The sequence below is a fragment of the Alosa sapidissima genome, chromosome 21 (assembly GCF_018492685.1).
Source record: "Alosa sapidissima isolate fAloSap1 chromosome 21, fAloSap1.pri, whole genome shotgun sequence".
In the NCBI taxonomy this organism is placed as follows: Eukaryota; Metazoa; Chordata; class Actinopteri; order Clupeiformes; family Clupeidae; genus Alosa; species Alosa sapidissima.
Window position 1 is genome coordinate 1,661,588 of NC_055977.1, and position 20,000 is coordinate 1,681,587.

Genomic DNA, 20,000 nt, shown 5'->3' on the forward strand with positions numbered 1-20,000 from the left:
AGATGAGGAGCATGACTGTTAAGGACACCATAAAGCATAAGAAAATATTATTAATTAATGTATTTTTAATTTAATTTTTCATTATCAATATTGACACTCTCTTGCTTCCTGTTTTTTATATTGTTCCTTCTCTCTGATATTATCGTTTGTCTCTCTGATATTATCTTTTGTCTATCCTGAACAACCAACTGTCAAAGATTCTTTGGAACACTGTCTTTGCAGCCTGACATTCTAATCATAGATACAGGCAGTCGTGTATACATTCTAGTCATAGATACTAGGGCTGTGACGATATACGATTCGAAACCGAAATTGCGACATTCATATCCACGATACTGTGTCGTGGTGTGAAAAGGCAGAACACACCCTTTCTAGTGTTTCACGCAGTGCTTTGCATCTTACGCGGCCGCAAAAGCAACCCACATTTCCCGCTTTACTTATCGGTAGCCTACGTTGTCCAAAAACAAATAAATAAATAATAATTTCATACCTCTCCTTGCTTTCATTGTAGACTATGTGTGCAACTTTACCAAACAGTATAGAAGTAAACCCCCTCTCCTTGCCCCCTCTCTCTCGCGCTCCCTCTCACTCTCCCTCCCTCTCCTGCTCAATGAACACGCGCGACTTAAATAAAACATTTACAATCGTGAAAGCAAGGATGCATAGAAGACGACTAGCTAAATTACTATTAAATCCGCTTAGCATCATTAGCATGCTGCACATATTTGTTTAAAACTCTTGCATTGAAGTTGACTGATCATCTCAATACCAACGTTTCCCAAAAGGGCCTGTCCTAAGGAGAACAAGTATTACCTTGAAACTTAAACACACATGGGAAAACTGAACAGTCCAATCAGTAGACTATGATGGGCTAAGCTAGCCAACTATGCTACTTTGTTTACAATATTTCCAGGCTTCAACCAGACAGCTGAATTAAAGAGGTAGAGTTGTAATAAAAAATAGCAGGCCTAGGCTATAGGCTAATCTGCATAAAGTGTGCTGTCATAAATATCAGTCATTCAGAAAAATATTTTTATATCAGGATTTAAAATAATAGATATATTATATTGTAATCCTCTGGTGTTCTAAGGGAGGCTATTGAAATGTTATTTAATAAAATGTCTACCCCCCCCAAAAAAAAAGAAAAATCGAGATTCATATCGAACCGTGGGTCAAAAATCATGATACACCAACCTCACGATTCGGTTTGTATCGTTAGAGCCCTAATAGATACAGGCAGTCGTGTATAAAATCTAATCATAGATACAGGCAGTCGTGTATACATTCTAATCATAGAAACAGGCATGACAGGACGATTGCCGATTTAAAAATCTAATTGACAGTTACAGTTAGGATTTCTTAAGATAAGATAAGATAGGGGGGTCTGAGAAGACAGGACACCGCCTTGAGTTTAGGAACTGCTTAGTGTAATAGGAAGATGGGACGAATCATTTTCTGTAATGAGGCCCCTGATCTCTGATCCCTGATCCCTGATGACTTGTGTCCTGTGGGATTCAGATGTTAATGAGCTGCTGCTAACCTGAAGTGTGAGTCCTTAAAATGAGGCCAAAGTTCACAGCAAACATGTTTATCTGAACAGATTTGAACGATTTTGTGTAAACATTCCATCTCCATGGTAACCCTCTGCCCAACTCCCAACAACAGGTAACTACTTCCTCAAACGGTTTGCGAGTGTTTGCAAACGTTCACGGAAATGAACTGCCGCTCACCTGGTGTGCCCTAGCAGCCAAAGGGCGGCTGTGTCAGGTGCACAGGTGTGCACAGGTGTGCAGGCTCAGGTGCAGAGGAGCGCAACGGCTCCAGCACAGAGGTCATTTGGAGGGCACGGATTATGCAGGTTTGAGCGAGGTGAACAGCTGCTGTTCTGCCACTAGCTTGTTTGCATCGGTTTGATCCAGGATGGTGATGAGTCTGCATACAGGCAGGAGGTGGAACAGCTAGTCCAGTGGTGCAGTCAGAACCACCAGGAGCTTAAACCCAAGAGGACTGTGGAGATGACATAACAGTGGACTTTAGGAGAAGTATATTTGCCTCGGTCCGACTCTCTGAACTTCCTCCAGGGGATTGGCCTGAGTTTATTACACAGCTTGGGGCGGGGGGTGTAAACACCTGGTGTGTGTGTGTGTGTGTGTGTGTGTGTGTGTGTGTGTGTGTGTTGCTCTGTGGCAGGTGTTTCCTACCCATGGAAAGAGGATTGTTGTTGTTGTTACTGTATGTGGAAATTGCCTGCTAGGCCACCGAAGCCCCAGAAAGGGGCTGTGTAGTTGGTAGATGTCTCTTCTCTTCTCTTCTCTTCTGTCTGACATCTCTCTCCCTCCTCTCTCTCTCCCCTTCTCCCTCCCTCTCTCTCTCCGTCTCAGTCACAGGAAGTCATTGAGGTCTCTGCTCAGTCTCAGTGGCCACAACACAGGTTTGTGGATATGAGTGTTGCCATTTCGGTTTCGATACGCATATCGTTACAGCCCTATCCATGACTGACTGAGAGTTGTGATGTTTGGATTATAATCTGAGAGTTGTGATGTCTGGATTATAATCTGGATTATTCCGCTCCTCTTTCTCCTTCAGCTCTCCTGACCTTCGTGAACTGCATGAAGGTCAAATGGGGAGCCATCCTGCAGGTGGCCTCCACGGTAGCCAAGGTCCTGGCCTTAATCGTCATCATCATCGTCGGGCTGGTTAAACTGGCACAGGGTAAGCGCACACACACACACACACACACACACACACACACACGCTCCAGTCAAACACAGGGTAAGAACACACACACACACACACACACACACACACACACACACCAGTCAAACACAGGGTAAAGCCACATCATCACCGGAATGTTGGTGTGGTTTTAGGACTCAATGGTGTGTGTGTGTGTGTGTTGCAGGCCAGACACAGAACTTTGAGAAGTCGTTTAAGGGGATCTAAAATATGTGTGTGTGTATGTGTTGCAGGCCAGACGCGGAACTTTGAGAAGTCGTTCGAGGGGATCTAATATGTGTGTGTGCGTGTGTGTGTGTTGCAGGCCAGACGCAGAACTTTGAGAAGTCGTTCGAGGGCTCCAAGCTGAACCCAGGGGACATGGCACTGGCTCTCTACTCTGCACTGTACTCGTACTCCGGCTGGGACACACTCAACTTCATCACCGAGGAGATCAAGGACCCAGAGAGGTGAGAGAGAGAGAGAGAGATAGAGAGGGATAGAGAGAGCAAGGGATAGAGAGAGAGAGAGAGAGTTCCTGAAGCTCTGACTCCTCTTTAGGCCCGCTGTTCTCATGCACACACAATCTCTCTGTTATTCACACAAATATGCAGTATACTTCAAGGTGTGTGTGTGTGACTCGTCCCTGCTGCAGGAATCTGCCCCTGGCCATCGCCATCTCCATGCCCATCGTCACGGTGATCTACATCCTGACCAACGTGGCTTACTACACAGTCATGAACATGGACATGGTGCTGGGCAGCGAGGCCGTTGCCGTGGTGAGTGATGCTGCATAGAGGCGGTCGCCATGGTGACGCAGGAACCGGAGTATGTGGGGTAGAGCAGGAGTAATGGGGAAGTGGAGCAGGAGGTCAGTGATGTGGTTACCATGGTGACGAGGAGCAGGGAAAGTCTGGCACCGTGATGGCTGTAATTAGAGCTGTGTGTGTGTGTGTGTGACTCATCAGAATGGGTCAATCTGCCAGACTGGCAGATATCTTCCTTCCCGAACACATGCTGTTATCTGTTTCCTGAAATCCAGTACACACACACACACACACACACACACACACACACACACACACACACACACACACACTAATACATTTGTATTAGTAATATCATCCACTGTATTAGTAATATCATCCATTTAGTGTGTCTCTAAGGCCAGTGTGTTTGTCAGTTGTCAGGTTGTTGGGTATCGTTTGGATTTTATCCGATACCGGTGCTCAATCAATACTTTTAAAATGGTGGCGGTTAGGGCTGGGACAACGCGTCGACGTAATCGATGACGTCGACGCAAAATATGAGCGTCGATTCATCAAGCATAACGTGTGCTGCTAGATATTTTTAATTTTACACCTTCAGTGTTTTCCATACGTTGACTAATCTGTGGCTGGGCACCACGAAATCAAAACCGGCCACCACACATTGATGTTCTATGTTGTAGGCCTACTATTTAAATTAAAGATAAGATAAAATAATTTCATTGAGCTGCACATTTTACTCACACAGCCTTTCCTCGCCCCGCCCGCTCTCTCTCGTAACGAGCCCGCTGCTCCTCCTCTGCATGTGCATTTAACAAATTATTCACGATTGTTGAAGGATTGTTGTTGCCACATAGAAGCATTGCATAGAAGACGTCTGGCTAAATTGCTATTAAATCCGCTTAGCATCGTGACCATGCTGCGCAAATTTGTTCAAAACTGCTGCATTGAAGTGAACTCTGCTAAGGTCTTATCACAACATAGTAGGCTACATTGAAGAGACTAAACTAAGTTAAGTTATGAAATCAAGCAGTATCTCAAAGCTAACGTTAGAGTACTGTTTGGATGTCGAATTTAGCATGCTTAGCCTACTTACAGCTGCTTGTCAATTTCGTTGAAGGGCTCATTTTATTGACTCTAACAATGAATGTTTGCAAAATCTCGATGTAAATGGAATAGTGTTTTCCAAAGAAGAAGTACGAACCTTTATTTTATCCATGTAGAAAATGTTATGAATTGCATCCACACATCAGCAGCCTTTCAACTGTGTTACAATTGCAAGGGTTCCCTCAAACGTCTTAAAGTGACAGGCACTCAATTAGACCTATACACCACCAGGACGATCTTAATACCCTACTCCCCCCCCCCCCCCCCCCCGTCCAAGTCAGTTACCGCCACAAATTGAATCCAATTCTGTGGGAAACACTGTGGTGGTTCCGTAGCCTGGAGATCTGATCTAAACAACAGAAATTGAGATCTAATCTAAACAATAGAAATGGAGATCTGATCTAAACAATAGAAATGGAGATCTGATCTAAACAATAGGTTTGGAGTATCGATGCATCTCCACTATCATCACATTGGTCATCACAGTTACACCTGCACGTTATTCATGACCGTATGTTACCTGCACGTTATTCATGACCGTATGATACCTGCACGTTATTCATGACGTTATTCATGACCGTATGTTACCTGCATGTTATTCATGACCGTATGTTACCTGCACGTTATTCATGACCGTATGTTACCTGCATGTTATTCATGACCGTATGATACCTGCACGTTATTCATGACCGTATGTTACCTGCACGTTATTCATGACCGCATGAACAGCTATGGCCCAGTGCTCAGATATAGACCTGTGAATATGAGACTTTTAGTGTGTGTGTGTGTGTGTGAAGGAGAGAGTGTGTGTGTATGTGAAGGAGAGAGTGTGTGTGTGTGTGTGTGTATGTAATCAATTACAGAATGATCAATGTCCCAGATCTGTCTGCAAAATTGAGCTTCAGATATTAGCTTTATAATGAGAGTGCATCTAAATTATGAGGTACAGTATGTGTGTGTGCTTTGTGTTTATGTTTGTGGATGTGCTAGGATAGTTAAATTGAGTTGAATGTATTACTGATTTTTTGCGTGTGTGTATATGTGTGTGTGTCTTTCTTTGTGTGTGTGTGTGTGTGTGTGTCTTTCTTTGTGTGTGTGTGTGTGTAGACGTTTGCTGATGAGGTGCTGGGCTGGGCTCGTTGGCTGATTCCTCTGTCAGTGGCCATCTCCTGCTACGGAGGTCTCAACTCCTCCATCATTGCTGCCTCCAGGTAAGTGTGTGTGTGTGTGTGTGTGTTTCCTGCAGACTCTTCTCTGTAGCGTAATCCGTATTCCAGAGTGGGTTCCCTCTTTGGGGAACCTTCTCATTGGTTAGCACCTCTTGTTCTCTCGCAGAGAACTAAGGTTACATGTGTTACTTGGATGTGTGTTTTCTAGATTGTTCCATCTGTGTGTGTTCTAGAATTCAGATTGTTCCATGTCCTATCATAACCGCTGTATGTGTTCCATCTCCTGTGGTAACCTCTACAGTGTATGTGTGTTCTAGAATCCAGATCATTCTATCCTAGTGACCCCTGTGTGTGTGTTCTAGATTGTTCCATCTCCTGTGGTAACCTCTGTGTGTGTTCTAGAATCCAGATCATTCTGTCTGTTCTAGTGACCCCTGTGTGTGTTCCAGATTGTTCTTCGTGGGTTCTCGGGAGGGTCACCTGCCCAACGTGCTGTGCATGATCCACGTGGAGCGCTACACGCCCATCCCTGCCCTGCTGTTCAACGTGAGTCCTGCAGGGGGTGCTGTGCTGGAGCTCAACTACAGAGCTCTGCACCTGCCTCTAGCTCACGCAGAGCAACTAGGCTTTGGATTTGGCATCAGGATGATTGCTGTGTGTGTGTGTGTGTGTGTGTAGATTTGTCATGATGATGGTGTGTGCGCGTGTGTGTGTGCGTGTGTGCGTGTGTGTGTGTGTGTGTGTGTGTGTGTGTGTGTGTGTTCAGGGAGGCATGGCCCTAATCTGCCTGTGTGTGCAGGATGTGTTTAGGCTGATTAATGATGATGGTGTGTGTGTGTGTGTGTGTGTGTGTGTGTGTGTGTGTTTCAGGGAGGCATGGCCCTAATCTGCCTGTGTGTGCAGGATTAATGATGATGGTGTGTGTGTGTGTGTGTGTGTGTAGGGAGGCATGGCGCTGGTGTTCCTGTGTGTGCAGGATGTGTTCCGGCTGATTAACTACTTCAGCTTTAACTACTGGCTCTTCCTCGGCCTCTCCATCGCCAGCCAGATCTACATGCGCATTAAGCGGCCCGACATGCCTCGCCCAGTCAAGGTGATGACCACACCACACACACACACACACCACACAAACACACACACACACCACACAAACACACACACACACACACACGCACGCGCACACTCCACATGCACGCGCGCACACACACACACACACGTATTGTTCAGCATTGCTCGGTAATGTTGCTGAGTGTTGTTCAGTATTGCTGGGTAGTGTTGCTGGGTAGTGTTGCTGGGTAATGTTGCTGAGTGTTGTTCAGTATTGCTGGGTAATGTTGCTGGGTAATGTTGCTGAGTATTGTTCAGTATTGCTGGGTAATATTGCTGAGTATTGTTTAGTATTGCTGGGTAATGTTGCTGAGTGTTGTTCAGTATTGCTGGGTAATGTTGCTGAGTGTTGTTTAGTATTGCTGGGTAGTGTTGCTGGGTAATGTTCAGGCACAGTCCCATTGGGCGTTTTTCATCATCAGTAGGCAATTGATCTTCCAATCAGAACCCATGGAAATGGCAGCAGCCCCATGTTATCATCACCTTAAGTGTTTAGTTCAGTATGAATTATTTAATAAATATATTATTATGCTTATTATGATCATTAATAGATTATTAAAATATTATTATGACCATTCATAGATTATTTATAGATTATGTTCATTAATAGATTATTATGATTATCAATATATTATTATGCTTATTATGGCCATTAATAGATTATTATGGTTATTCATATATTTGTATGATTATTATGATCATTAATAAATTATTATTATGATCATTATGATTAATATGGTCATTAATAGTAGTGTGTGTAGTGCAATAGTGTGTGTAGTAGGGCTGAAACGATTCATCGGGTTACTTGAATAACTCGATTACAAAAATTACTTGAGGCAAAAACCCTGCCTCGAAGCCTCGTTAAATTCCTATGACGCGCACTATACGCGCAGGGATCTGATTGTTCCACATGGACCGTTGTTTAGGAAGCACACCACTAGCGCGTGAATCGTGATACATTCTGAATTTAGCTTGCGCGATGGCGGAGTCAAGATGTCCATAAATGGCAGAGAATGTCTAAAGTTTTCAAGTAAAGTTTTGGGATCATTACATACTCAAAAAGGAAAAGAACAAGCATCTGAACCGAAAACATCCACCACATGCTGTTTCACCAAGCGTCAATAAAGTAGGCTATTTATCAATCTATCTAGCCTATCTATCATCTATCTACGTAGCCTATAGCCTACATTGATGTTGGTTGATTTTAATCACATACTGTATTTGTAGCGATGTCGTGATATAATGTTTAGCTTTGATGTTTTTAAGTAAACTTATTCACGTTCAATTGCAAGACAGTATGCCTAAAAAAGAACCCCTTATACACACATGCATGCACCCTCATCTTCCCTCACGCACCGCACGCGCACACACACACACACACACACACACACACACACACACACACACAGGTTGCTAAGTTACCATAGCAAAATAGGCTTACCCCAGAAATAATTTTTTAGTAGCCTAATGGTAGGCTATTTTTTAGTAGCCTAATGGTAAAATTATTTGTTAGTAGCCTAATGGTAAATGCTGCAGGTGTAGAAATGTACATAAAACAGATATTTACTTTGATGTCAGGTCTAGATTACAGCATGAAACTTGTTGTGCATATTAATACATTAAATTGCTTTCCCTCTTCTCCCTCCCAGCACTTCACAACATAGTATGGGCAGCTTTGTTCGCTCAGCTAAGTCATGCACAAGAGGCTGCAATTTTACAGAGAGCATTTTGAACATTATTTAATTGTTGGCACTAGTGCTGGGCGGTAAATGTATATCACGGTATTTTTCAAAATTCTTACGGTTTCACGGTATATGACGGTATTTTTTTTTCCATGCATAATCAGATGTTCAGCATTTTCTACAGGTTGAGAGAGGAATTGCTGCAGTACATTGACTAAGGATGCTCTATTTTACTGTCATGATGTAGAATAACTCCACACTAGTGGTAATGCAGTTTTGCATGGCCCCAGAAAATGATGCTGTTTACAAAGAGCCACTCATGATTCTAATGAAGAATCTAATCAGAATGCAAAGACAAAATACCGAACTTTTACTGTGCAAATTTCACAAACATCTTGTGTAAAACCAATACAAAAAGTAGTGCAACTTGCAATAATTATACTTTTTTGAAAATTATACAATTAAAAATCTCTTATAAAATATGCTTACTCTGTCAAATAGGCCTATCAGAAACATGCCTTATTGTTATTGTGTGGTTTACATGACGTTAGTGGTAGGCTAACGTTAACTTCATGTGGATGTGGATCTTGTTAGCCTGCCATGAGCTTCGGTTTGGTTCGCTAGGCAAACAAAAAAGTTCGTTTTGGGGCACTGATGACAGTCAGGATCATTTCTAACTAGCCAGCTAGTATTGCTTAGTTCATGTCTATAACATGCTTTACTTGCTACATGGATAATTTCAGCGAATATTCTTAAGGTGAGATGAATGATAAGATCATTAAACTTCACTGTGTTCGGTGGGTTGCTAACTAACGACATCACCTACAGTAGCCTACTAGCCAGCTAGTTACAACTGTTGAACAATCTCAATAGAATTTTCGTGACCGTAAATCCCTTTCAATGCAATATCCCTTAACTAAAGAAACAATTTAAGGTATTCTGTGCAACACCCTTAAATAAACCCCTTACCTAAGGAGAAATTAAGCCTTAAGGGTCATACTTCAGGGGTTTGTGTTTACCCTCACTATGTCTGGCAGTCGCACCATGCGTGCGTGTGAAAAAAGGCCCGTATGAAACACAGTCACACGGCGCAGCGTTCCAAACGTTGTGTAATCAAATACACCGGTATGGCGGTATATGAACAATTCATATCATAATGAAAATATACACCGGTATACGGTGTGAACCGGTATACCGCCCAGCACTAGTTGGCACTGGCACTTAAAAACACTAAATGAGTAAATTGCAATAGTTTTGTAGCCTAATTAATGGCCTATAATGTCCATTCATTTCTCCCCTTGTTTGGTTGTTTATTTTAATTTTATTTTTTTATTTATTTAATCTATTCTATTTCTTTTCTGCATTATATTAACTGGCATCTAACTTTACTGTACATCTTTCTCTAGGCCTATAGTAGTAGTAGTTTCAGTAACCATATGTTTATTTTTATCTACAATCATAATCTGTTTATTATTATTATTGTTATTATTATTTAGTATTTTCATTTATTTATTTTTATTTTTTGTCATTTATGTCTTTATTTTTGTTTTTATTACTGTTTATTTTATTTCTGAGCACCTTGGGTCAATAACATTGTGTTTAAGTGTGCTATATAAATAAATATGACTTGACTTGACTAATGTTGGAGTTAGAATAAATACCTCTGTGCCAATTGCTTGATTATTTTACAGTCATGTCATTTTCGTTATGCATTATTTGTTTTGGTTGTTTAAAAATGCAAAATAAATGTATCCGATTAATCGATTAATCGATCGATAAAGTGCTAGATTAATCGATTACAAAAAGAATCGATAGCTGCAGCCCTAGTGTGTAGTGTGTGTAGTGTAAGAGTGTGTGTAGTGTGTGTGGTGTAACAGTGTGTTCTCTCTGCAGCTGTCCCTGTTCTTCCCGGTGGTGTATTGTCTGTGCACGGTGTTCCTGGTGTGTGTAGTGTGTGTGTAATAGTGTGTTTGTGTGTGTGTGTGTCTGCAGCTGTCCCTGTTCTTCCCGGTGGTGTATTGTCTGTGCACGGTGTTCTTGGTGGTGGTTCCGCTCTACAGCGACACCATCAACTCCCTGGTGGGCATCGCCGTGGCCGTCTCCGGGGTCCCCTTCTACTTCCTGTTCGTCCATCTGCCGCCCAGCTCACGGCCGGCCTTCATCAAGCACATGCTGGGTGAGACACACACACACACACACACACACACACACTAAGGGTGTCACGAAATCGATCGAAATGACATCTCGTTCTCAAACTTCAAACTTAAAGGTAGAATCAACGATTTCGCCACACCCCCAATGTCACGTACAACATGTACTACTATTATGCCAAGACGCAAAAACACACACACACACACACACACACGTGTTGAACTCCAGTTAAAAAACACACACGCACACACGTGTTGAACTGCGGCCAGTAAAAAAAAAAAACGCACACACACATGTTGAACTGCAGCCAGTTAAAAAATACACATCAACCGCCCGAAGGCACCCTTGCTACTCTGAAATTGCCGGTGTGGAAGTGGCCTAGCCTATTTTGTCCTTCATTCACTCATTCCAAATTACTTTAGGCATACAATGCACATTGATAAGTGCATATTCAATGAACACTAACCTTGGGTCTCTTCGGAGAGTGCTGAAGCAATCAAATTATCATTCTGTGCCATTTCATTTCTCTATGTTTACGCCTCTGTTTAATGTTTGTTCTGTTTTGTTCTGTTTACAACCTCGCGGTAGGAACGGTTTCAAAATAAAAGCCCCCCGAAACAGAATACAAGGATACAAGGATACAAGGAAGTTTATTGTCACATGCATATAGTTACTGGAAGTAAGAAATGCAGTGAAATTATGTCTGGTGTCAGCCTATTTGTGCATTAATGGGGGGGGTAAAAAGTACAGTAGAAGAGGGGTTTAGTAGATTAAGTGGCAAGGGCTGCATAAGAAAGGTGGGGGAGGATTGGAATGGGGGGGGGGGGCACCAACAAGGAGCACCCAAGAGCAACAGGGGCAAGGAAAAACTCCCTTACCAAGGAAGAAACCTTGGGCAGATCCACGGCTCAAGGGGCTAACCCAACTGCCAGGGGTCTTGGTGTGTGTGTTGGGGGGATGACAGGGGAGATGGGATAGTGTGCTGTGTATGTGGGGAGAGGGCAGTGTGCAATATGTGTGTTGGAGAAGCTTCCTCATGAGACAATGTGCTGTGTATTGGGGGGGGGCAGTGTGCTGTAAGTATGTTGGGGATGTGTGTTGGAGAAGCTTCCTGATGAAATAATGTGCTGTGTATGTAGGGGGGGAGGGGGGGGGGGGGGGGGGGGGCAGGGACTTACTATTGCAAGCAGAGTACTGTATGTAATGTATGTGAGTGATGACAGTGAAGATGTGTGTGTGGGCGGGAGGGGAGTGGAGCAGTGACTGTGTGTGTGTGTGTAGTGTGTAGGTGGGGGCAGTGTGCTGTAAGTATGTAGAGGATGTGTGTTGGAGAAGATCCTGAAGACAATGTGCTGTGTATGTGGGGGGGGGGGGCAGTGTGCAGCAAGTATGTAGAGGAGGCTTACTGTAGCAAGCAGTGTGCTGTATGTATGTATGTGAAGTGATGACAGTGATGATGTAAGTGTGTGTGTTGGGGGGGGGGGGGGGGGGGGGGTCAGGGACTTACTATTGCAAGCAGAGTACTGTATGTAATGTATGTGAGTGATGACAGTGAAGATGTGTGTGTGGGCGGGAGTGGAGCAGTGACTGTGTGTGTGTGTGTGTAGTGTGTGTGTAGTGTGCTGTAAGTATGTAGAGGATGTGTGTTGGAGAAGATCCTGAAGACAATGTGCTGTGTATGTGGGGGGGGGGGGGGGGGGGGGGGGCAGTGTGCAGCAAGTATGTAGAGGAGTGCTGTATGTATGTGAAGTGATGACAGTGATGATGTAAGTGTGTGTGTTGGGGATGGGGGTGGGGTGGGGTGGGGTGGGGGGTGGGGGGGAAGAAAGGCTAGGCAATCAAGGACATGGGTAGATGGGGGAGAAATCAAAAATAATCAATAAAAAGTGTGCAAAAGTTGGAGAAAGTCAGATATGTGTGTGTGTGTGTGTGTGTGTGTGTGTGTGTGTGTGTTTTGACGTGTGATGAAATAAGAAAATAAATAAAAGGTCTGTAGCATAGGGAGAGGGATGTAAAAGTGTAAAAGTGCTAAAAGTCTTGTAGGTGTGTGTGGGTGTGTGTGTGTGTGTGGGGGGGGGGTCATGAGTGCTGAGGAGTGAATGAGTGCAAAGTCAGTATAGTGTGAGTTCAGAGTTGGGAAATGTTTGAGAGTGCTGAGGAGTGAATGTGTGCAAAGTCAGTATAGTGTGAGTTCAGAGTTCGGATGGCCTGGGGATAAAAACTTCTCCTGAGTCTCTCAGTTCTGGCTTTGTGACTACATAGGCGTCTTCTTGATTTCAGCGGTAGGAATAATCCATTGTTAGGATGAGAAGAGTCCTTCAGAATCTTTTGGGCTCTTAGGAGTACTCTTCTGGAATAGATATCTTGTAGAGCAGGGAGTTGAGTTCTTATAGTACGTTCAGCTGAGCGCACTACTCTCTGCAGAGTACTACAATCTCTAACTGTGGAGTTCCCATACCAGGTGATGATGCTACCAGTTAGAACACTCTCAACCGCTGAAGTGTAAAAGGCCTTCATGATGGATGTAGAAACTTTGAATTTCCTTAGCTGACGAAGGAAGTAGAGTCGTTGTCTGGACTTCTTCAGAACATATTGAGTGTTAACAGTCCATGTTAAGTCTTCAGTAATGTGGACACCAAGGTATTTAAAACTTGTGACTCTCTCTACAGGTTGCCCGCTGATCATTAGTGGGGTGTAACTGTAGTTCTGCTGCTGCCTTCTGTAATCCACTACCATTTCCTTGGTTTTATTGATATTCAGTGTCAAGCTGTTAGATTGACACCACTGTGCCACCTCATCAACCTGATCCAAGTAGAACTGTTCATTGTTGTTACTAATCAGGCCCAAGATCACTGTGTCATCTGCAAACTTGATGATGGAGGTATGACTACTGTTGGCTTTGCAGTCATGTGTGTAGATGTTGTACAGCAGTGGACTCAAAACACAGCCTTGGGGAGCACCAGTGCTGAATAGGACAAATCGAATCGTCACACACACACACACATGGCCAGCACTCGCTGGATGAAAGAGACTCACTCACAGCGTTCATCAGACACCTGGGTGGTATTCCATCAACCTCGCTAAAGGCCAAACCTGGCTTATTTCGATAAGTCTCGCTAATTTTAGTGAGAATTCCGTTCCATTAATGAGGCTAACGTGAATCCCAGCTTAGTAACCATGGGAATTTATGCCACAGAACTAACCTGCTCCGTATCAGGTTAACTTTCAAGCTAAATTAAGCTGTGTTGCAAAAAAAACCAATCAGTCGGAAAACGAGTCCAAAAAGATGGTTCCGTCAACCTGTGCTCTCGTCACCTGTAGCCTACAACTTAAAAAATAGAAGTAGGCCTATAGAAATGTTTTTTCCGACAATGCACCAAGCATGGATTTACACATTCACTAGCTCCAAAGAATGTATGAAGATTATACGATTAAAAATGTTTTAACTTCACATGCGTGTGGTTCTAGGAATCGTGCTACTCTGCGTCACTTACGTTCGGTGGTGGTGTAACGTGCAGCGAGACGGCATAGGAAAGGAATTACTTTCTTGCGTGTTCGCAGGTTCGCTTCCCATACGAAAGATAAAGGCTACATTGTTTATCACCTTGATAATGGCATTTTTAGTTATAATCTTTGATGAAAGACATATGTCTACTGCTGATAAAGGGTCATGCACATTTGGTAGGCTGTTCAGTGACAGCTTTGCCAGTGGGCTATATTATATCTGATGCAAGCTAAAGGATAATTATTCTGTAGCCTAGGCAGCTAATAATTAAAACTGCTTCATGTGTCGACGATTGTTCATAAATGTCAAATCAACTGTGTGCTACACAGATTAAATACTAGGCATAAATTGAATTGAAAGCCATTGCATTTCAGATAATTTTATTTCAAACACTTTGGGACTTATGGGAGACAATAGGCTATTATGTTTATAATTTATTTTATGACCACCTACACCTAGACAATAATTTGGAGTGAACTCTTTTAATATAAGAACGTAGGCTATAGATTTGAATAGGCCTTCATATTATAAGTTATAATAAGTTGTTTTTGAGTTTATATTATTTATTCATTCACTCGTTTTGTTCAAGCATAGACTGTATAGTCTATGTGTTCAAGAGTGAAGGCAGTGAAACTCGCAATTGATTTCAAAACATTAGCATTGTTGGGTAACACTCTATAATAAGGTGCCATAATAAATAGCAAACTAGTAATTACCTAAGCCTTTGTTAATATTTGTTAATTGTTACTAAAATATCTATTTGGCACAAGTTAATAGTTTTTTCATCATTAATTAAATATTAGTTGTTTGCATAAAATCTGTATGTTAATGTTTTAACAAATCTATTAACTAATATTGTATTAAAATGTGTTAATAGTTAACTAAATGTCTTTTTGGCACTACCACAGACTTGTGTGCACATTTATTTATTTGAGTGTTTTTCATGATTGTGTTGCTATTTCTTTTCCCTGTTTGCTTTGATTGATAAATGAGGTGATTAAAATCAGAGGAAGGTTACGTTTTTAAAATAAAAGTGTTTAAATTGAACTTTTTTTTCCTTCTGGTCCTTATCTGAAATGGATTTAAAAAAAAAAAAAATCTATAATTATCAATATCGACTGATATGAAATACTTATATCGTGATAGTTTTCTGCCATATCGCCCAGCCCTAACCCACACACACCCTCACTCACTCTCACAGGTACACACACACACACACACCCACACACACGCACACACTCACACTCACTTACACTCACTTGGTCACTGCCAGCATTCATCAGACACATGCTTGGTGAGACACACACACACACAAATACACATACAGTAAACAAACACACACACACACACACTCTCACTTGGTCACTGCCAGCGCTCATCAGACAAGCACTGACTGAGAGGCACACAGACAGGCTCGTTCACGGCCAGCATTCATCATAAATGTAGTGAGTGAGGAAGACCACACTCTAACACACACACACACACACACACACCTAAATACACACACAAGAAATGCTGCTCGACGTGCCAGTCTAAGTTTTCCACATACACCTTCCCATATTTGGACGGACACACACACACCAGAGTGTGCTCACACAAATAAGACACAGGAGTTTAACTTTTATACACGCATTGAGACACACACACACACACGCACACACACACACGCATGCCTTAAAGCCTCCTCTGGAGTTTGCACTTTGAAACAAATGTAAGACTGCTATTGCATATTGACACACACACACACACCCCTCTAGTTCCAGACCTGCAGTTTGTGTGTGTGTGTGTGTATGTCAGCCCACAGTCCTGCTAGATCAGTTTACCCCTGGGGAGGGACAGAGGGGAGGATGACTCCTGTCTGCTCTAAACATGTCCACAGAGTTAACACACACACACACACACACACACACACAGAACAACAGATGCATGTGAGCTTCTCTAATAAAAATCTAAAGAATCTCGGGATGCTTTTTCGATCCATCCCCTGTGTGTGTGAGAGAGACACATGGACAAAATAGAAGTGACTCTGACCAGTGACACAGCACACACACACACACACACACACACAATGTATTACCGTGGAGTGGTCTCCCCCACTGACACACAAGATTGACCTCTCGCCACAGTTGACCTCATGAAATCAAGAGCAACATTCCAGAAGTTTCTCTGAACTAGAAACTATGTAACAGTTCACACTCCCTGACCGCACCGACGGGACCAGGACAGAGTGAGCGATGTGATCGTGTGGGACGAGTCAACAGCAGCTTAATAGCTTAAGCAAACAGAGCTGTCCCAATCCAGTGTTTTTAAAGATGCATACTACATACATACTACAGTGGGCATTACTTACTACATACATACTACAGTGGGCATTACTTACTAAGCGACAGTGGGCATTACTTACTAAGCGACGGCGACGGTCGCCCTGCCGTTCCACTTGCTGTGTGCGTTGCACCATTCACTACAATAGATTCTATTCCATTTGCCGGTCGCCTGCCATAAATCGCCGTGGCGTCGCCGGCCGTGTGCGTAGGCCTTAAGACTGCCACCAACAACTGCCAATGAATGAATGTTGGGGTTCATTGGGCATTGTCTAGGCAACTTTAGAATGTTGGGGTTCATTGGGCATTGTCTAGGCAACTTTAGAATGTTGGGGTTCGGGATACACTCAAAGCAGTTATGAGGGGTAAAATTATTGCCACTACCTCATTGATGAAAAAACTTAGAAGACAAAAGCTACAAGACCTTGAGACCAAATTAAAGCATTTACAAAGGGTTCACAGTGATACGTTAGATGAAAGGGTGAAACAGGAAATAAAAGAAGTAAGAAATGAGATAGAGGAAATGAGCACACAGGAAATACAAAAGAAATATATATTTCTAAAACAACGTTATTATGAGGTTGGAGGAAAGGCAATTAAGCTTCTGGCATATAAACTAAGAAAGCAGCAAGCAGACAATACAATTTTCAAAATCAGAAACCCAGAATCTGGGATAATTTAACACAAACTGGAACAAATCCAACAAAGCTTTGAACATTTTTACAAAACGCTCTATTCTCAGCAATATATTGACAATTCTCATCACACTGACTCATTTTTGAACTCACTTGATTTACCCTCTATTTCTAAATAACAAAATGAACAATTAGCATCAGAAATAACAACTGAGGAATTAAATGCAGCCATCTCTAGGTTGAAAGCGAATAAGTCACCAGGACCGGGGGTTCACTGCGGAGTGGTACAAAGTCAAAGTCAAAGTCAGCTTTATTGTCAATTTCTTCACATGTTCCAGACATACAAAGAGATCGAAATTACGTTTCTCACTATCCCACGGTGAAGACAAGACATATTTTACCAATTTAAGTCCACAGACAAACATAACATTCAAGTAAACAAAAAAGTAAGTAAATAAGTAAATAAGAGGGCACATATAATAATGAAAAAAATAAGAGCAGCAAAATTTGGTTGAAATTGTGCATAGACAGTCAATAAAATACTAGTGCAAAGTCAGGCCAATAAAAGGCTTGGGTAGTTCTGTTTGACCTAAGTAATCTCAAATCTCTGCGAGTGCAGTTACTCCCAATATTACTGCAGACGTATAACTGGATCCTAAAAGAAAACAAAATTCCACCCAGGAAGGGAAAGACAAACTTGATTGTGGAAGTTTTTGTCCTATTAGCGTACTAAATATAGACTATAAATTATTTACATCAATACTAGCACATACAATAGACAAGCTTTTACCTAAAATAATGAATACAGACCAGACTGGTTTTATAAGACAAAGGCAAACACAAGATAATTTGAGAAGAACCCTCCACATTATTAATCACATTGTACAAAAAGACAGAGGCGATGCTTGTAAGTTTAGATGCAGAAAAGGCATTTGACTCTGTCAGGTGGGCTTTTCTTTATAAAGTACTTTCAAAATTTGGCTTTCACAAATCGATCATTGACACATTCCAAGCTCTATATGATAGTCCTTCTGCCAGGATTAAAGTTAATGGTGCCCTTTCAAAGGCATTCATCCTGGAACGTGGAACAAGACAGGGTTGTCCAGCCTCACCCTTTTCTTGAACCACTGAGTCAATGGATACGACAGAATTGTGATATTAAAGGGATAAATATAATTTTTGAGAAACATAAACTAGCACTATTCGCGGATGATGTCTTAGTCTACCTAACACAGCCGACTCTGACATTCCCTAAGCTAATGACTGCTTTAGAAAAATATGGCGCTCTTTCAGGATAAACTGAATGTTCGCTTACTTTTAATTATGATCCACCTAGTTCCTTAGTAGAGAAGTACCAACTAAGATGGGAGGCAGACCATATACGATATCTTGGTGTCAATCTACCAAATGATATTTCAACACTGTCCACCTTGAACTATGGACCGCTAAACACAAATATTAAGTCTGATATACAGAGATGGAGCCTCATTCCATTCTTAAGTCTTAATTCCAGGGTAGAATCTATAAGAATGAATGTGCTACCAAGATTATTATATCTCTTCCAGAGTCTCCCAGTAGAGATACCCATTAAACAGTTTATGGAATGGGATAAAATGATATCAAGATTTCTGTGGCAGGGCAAAAAACCTAGGATTAGGTATAAAACCCTTCAATTACACAAAGATCGTGGAGGACTAGGTCTTCCTTGCTTGCGTGACTATTACCATGCAACTCAATTAAGACCTCTAGTGTGCGGGTGCAACCCATCATATTCCGCAAGATGGAAAGATATAGAGAGCAATATGACCCACCCGATTCCTTTGGCAGCGATAATGGCAGATGTTAGACTGATGAACAACATGATGGATGAAAACAACAACCCCTGGATTAAAACTACATTGAAGACATGGCAGAAGACAATACAACTCTGCGATTTGGAACATACTCTAAAGATATTAAGATGGTGTGCATTTGACACCGATTTTTCTCCCATTAGTCTGGACTCCAGACTTGGATCAAAGTGGGCCTTACCAATTACCATACCTTTGTAAATGAAGGAAGACTTAAGAGCTTTGATTTGTTACAGCAAGAGCATGGACTACAACGCCAAGATTTCTATAGGTACCTCCAGGTTAGACACCACTTTCAGGAAAATATAACTAGGGCGTTAGAAGGGCAAGAGACAGGTATTTTTGAAGTGTTCAAAGGAGCAACCAGTTCATCATTATGCAAGAAGGTTGTATCTAGATTGTACCACGGGTTGCGCAAAGTTAGTCCTGATAATACTCTATATATTAAAGAGAAATGGGAAAGGGAAGGTAGTTTTTCAATATCTGTAGAAGAATGGGAAAATGTATATATACTACAATGGGAAATAACATGTTCAAATACATGGCGAGAATATAGCTGGAAGAATTTGTCTAGATTTTTTACAACACCACTACAACAACGAACACAAATAGCTAGCACAGAGGGGGGCATGTGGAACAAATGAGGCCAATCACTTTCATGTTTTCTGGGATTGTCCAGTACTAACTGCATACTGGCAGGAAATTCACTTCCAGCTGGAAGCGACCTTCAAAGTAAATATCCCATGCAGATTTGACACTTTATATTTAGGAAACATCTCATTTGATACATGGGATTACAGGGATAAGAAGTTGTTACTTATACTTCTGGTTGCATGCAAAAAAACAATCTCAAGAAGGTGGTTGAAACAAGAATCTCCTACAATAGGAGAATGGTTAGAGGTGGTTCATGATATATATATATACTATAAAAAAGTTATCCTACTCCCTCAAAATTCAGACTGACAAATTTTCTAGGATATGGTCTAAATGG

At 42.0% G+C, this 20,000-nt stretch overlaps 1 protein-coding gene across 4 annotated transcripts in view; it reads left to right on the forward strand.

Moving 5' to 3' along the window:
* Positions 1-20,000, forward strand: part of si:dkeyp-120h9.1 (uncharacterized protein LOC566469 homolog) — a 35,709-nt gene that overhangs the window by 12,977 nt on the left and 2,732 nt on the right. The window contains exons 3-9 of one of the 4 annotated variants that reach the window (XM_042075640.1): positions 2,587-2,712; positions 3,041-3,185; positions 3,371-3,494; positions 5,697-5,800; positions 6,208-6,304; positions 6,702-6,851; positions 10,513-10,723. In XM_042075640.1, coding sequence (XP_041931574.1) covers positions 2,587-2,712; positions 3,041-3,185; positions 3,371-3,494; positions 5,697-5,800; positions 6,208-6,304; positions 6,702-6,851; positions 10,513-10,723 — 957 coding nt within the window. Of the gene's footprint in view, positions 1-2,586; positions 2,713-3,040; positions 3,186-3,370; positions 3,495-5,696; positions 5,801-6,207; positions 6,305-6,701; positions 6,852-10,398; positions 10,724-20,000 lie in introns of those variants that run through there. The other 3 variants (XM_042075643.1, XM_042075642.1, XM_042075641.1) reach the window with 3 other exon arrangements.